The sequence below is a fragment of the Guillardia theta genome (genome assembly GCF_000315625.1).
Source record: "Guillardia theta CCMP2712 unplaced genomic scaffold GUITHscaffold_554, whole genome shotgun sequence".
Taxonomy (NCBI): domain Eukaryota; class Cryptophyceae; order Pyrenomonadales; family Geminigeraceae; genus Guillardia; species Guillardia theta.
The window spans coordinates 1-2,556 of record NW_005434158.1 but is presented as its reverse complement, the minus strand read 5'-3'; the positions used below and the strand labels follow the sequence as shown (position 1 = coordinate 2,556).

Sequence of the window (2,556 nt, the reverse complement as noted above, 5' to 3'; positions counted from 1 at the left end):
TGAATGATCATGGGGCTCCTGAATGGGAGGTGGTGAGTTTAGATCCCGTAGGGCGTGAAGATGCTTATTTTTTCCTGCAACGATGCAAGAATAGAGCATAGAATTCAAGTCGATCGACTCCTTTTCTCTCTTCTCGACGCTTCCAGCAGTCTCGCTCGATGTGCATGAGCGCACAACACAAAACTTACACGAGTCGATGAGGAGCTTGATCCGCGTTCCTCTGACCTCTCCGCCTGAGTCATCCTGGTCTCAAGAGCCCCTCTCAGAGTCTCGTTGCTCCTCCTCTAGCATGCTTCCCCTGGCAGCGCCAAGAGTCGTTTAGGGAAAGGGAGGAGGGTGGGGGCGGGAGGTGGAAGGAGGAGGGAGGGCCTATAAACCCTGAAGCCTCCGGTTGCCTCCTGGGAATTAAAGGTCGCCGGTGTGAGGCCCAGGGATGGCGGGAGGGACGGCCAAGGCCATGGCGCGCGGGCTGGCGTTGCTGAGCTGCCTGAGGCTGACGAGCAGGTCTGCTGCTGGAGGTTCCTGTGCTCGATTGGCTGAAGGATGGCAGTGTGTGGAACTACCAGTGCTCTCAGAGTGACCAACAACATGCTGGGGCTGTTAGGGTTGGTGCTTCGCACCCCCAGCGCCTTCTGTGACTCCTGTGCTGCAGGATGTGCGCAGCTGCTTCCAAGACTCCTTCCACCGCCGCCTGTCCTACATGGGTTCAGATCGAACTTGACAACGCGTGCTCCTCATGCACACAGCCGACATGCGCATCCAGACAGTACTCCGCAGAGCAGTTCAACTTCTTCCAGGGGTATGATGAGACCTCCTCTGCTCTCTTCGTGACCACAAGGAACTGGGCAGGGCTCGTCCTCTCACGCAAGGCGGAGCTGTGATCGATTGGACGAGCGAGCTTGAGACGTGCGGGGGAAGATACACCAAGTACGCCCAGCTCCTCTCTCACGCTTGTTGAGCTACTTGCAGATGCAGTCTGGCCAAGTGTTCGACTCAGTGGATGCTGATCGAGAGGTATACCGACAGCACATGCTCGACCAACCCGTACGAGATCATCTACCGCAAGGCCACGAGGAATGCTCTCGTGAGTTGAGTGATGGAGGAGGAGGCAACCTTGTCAACGGAATTTGCTGCAGCTGATGAAGGTCGACCAACCATGCACACCCCTCAATTGCCAGAAGAAGACCTACTTCAACAAGATCACCTATTATGAGTCAAGGTTCCTGTCTGTCTACTGATCATCTTTTCTCTGAGAAAAGCATCACAGGATTTGTACCAACCAGCTCTTCTCAAATCCATCTCAGTTGACGTCCTTGCTAACGCCTGATGCGACATACCTCACGACCTTGTAGACTCTTTATTCGCTCTGGAGCTTGAACTGACCTCACAACAGTTACTTCTCAGAGACGGCAACCAGTTGTGGCGTTAACAATCTGAACGCGATTCATCTGGTTGGACAATCGCAGTGCATTCCCTACATGGTTTGATACCCGTGACACGATTCCTCGTCCTGATTGCATGCAGGACATTTTCACGGATGCTCTTCCGTCAAGTGAGGACTACTTGAGCTACACTTGCAGCACCAGAGCATTGTCTCACTGTCGTGACAGCACCGTATGCAACTTCGTCGCTGTCTACATGAGTCTGACGAAGTTTCAAGTGTTCCAACTGTTATTCCAATCAGACGTTTTCGTCGACGTCGCAGCAGTACGTCTTGGAGATGCTTTTGAACTCGTCCATGATCTCCTCGACTTGTGACGCTTGTCTTGGTTTGCTGCAGATGCACTCAAATGAATCAAAATATGACGAAGTTAGCGATTCAAAGCAACGCACAGCTCTGTACTTCTCTCATCATACAAGATTTCTACAGTGATTCGACGTGTACCAATGTGATTCAGCAGGTTTTATACTTTCACTCATGCCAACCCTGACTCTTTCAAAGCATCTGATAGCAGGAGCCGCCATCACTTCAGCATGCAAGCCTCAAAGTTGTCTGCCGCTTGACACGAGCAATACCAGTCAAGGCACCAATTACATGTCGGTCTACTGCCTTACTAACTTCCCTTCTCCTCCTTCGCCGATTCCTGGCAAACTCGTGAGATTGATCTCAGCCCTCCAGTGTCAACCCCACGTGCTCAGGCCGCCCCGTCGAGATTGTTTACACGTTGGATAAGTGGGTGACGTTGAGCTGATTTTGTGTATCTGATGAGTTGAGCAGCATGTGCGTATGGAACATGGACACCCCCCTCCTTCCCTCCCTCCCTGCCTGCCAACCTATCCCTCCCTCTAGTCCTTCCTTCCCTGCATCCCTCCCCCCCCTCCCCTGCCTTGTCCCTCCCTCTTGTCTCTCCCTCCCTCCCTCCCTGCCAACCTATCCCTCCCTCTAGTCCCTCCCTCTAGTCCCTCCCTTCCCTTTATCTCTCCCTCCCTCCCCTCCCTCCCTCCCTCCCTCCAATGATGCGGGCCCATACCATGCTTTATAAGTATTTTTGGAATTAGAAAGTTTTAGGGTTTATAAGTAGAGTTATAGTAAAAGTTCTGAAAGTCTACCCAGTA

At 52.7% G+C, this 2,556-nt stretch overlaps 1 protein-coding gene across 1 annotated transcript; it reads left to right on the top strand.

The window, feature by feature from the left end:
* Positions 1-433: 433 nt before the first annotated feature.
* Positions 434-1,758, top strand: GUITHDRAFT_122913 (hypothetical protein; the record flags this gene model as incomplete). Its single annotated transcript, XM_005817802.1, has 9 exons — positions 434-504; positions 543-605; positions 653-799; positions 850-906; positions 970-1,084; positions 1,137-1,219; positions 1,268-1,348; positions 1,394-1,481; positions 1,525-1,758. 9 exons carry the CDS (start codon positions 434-436, stop codon positions 1,756-1,758), a joined length of 939 nt encoding a protein of 312 aa, XP_005817859.1.
* Positions 1,759-2,556: the final 798 nt, after the last annotated feature.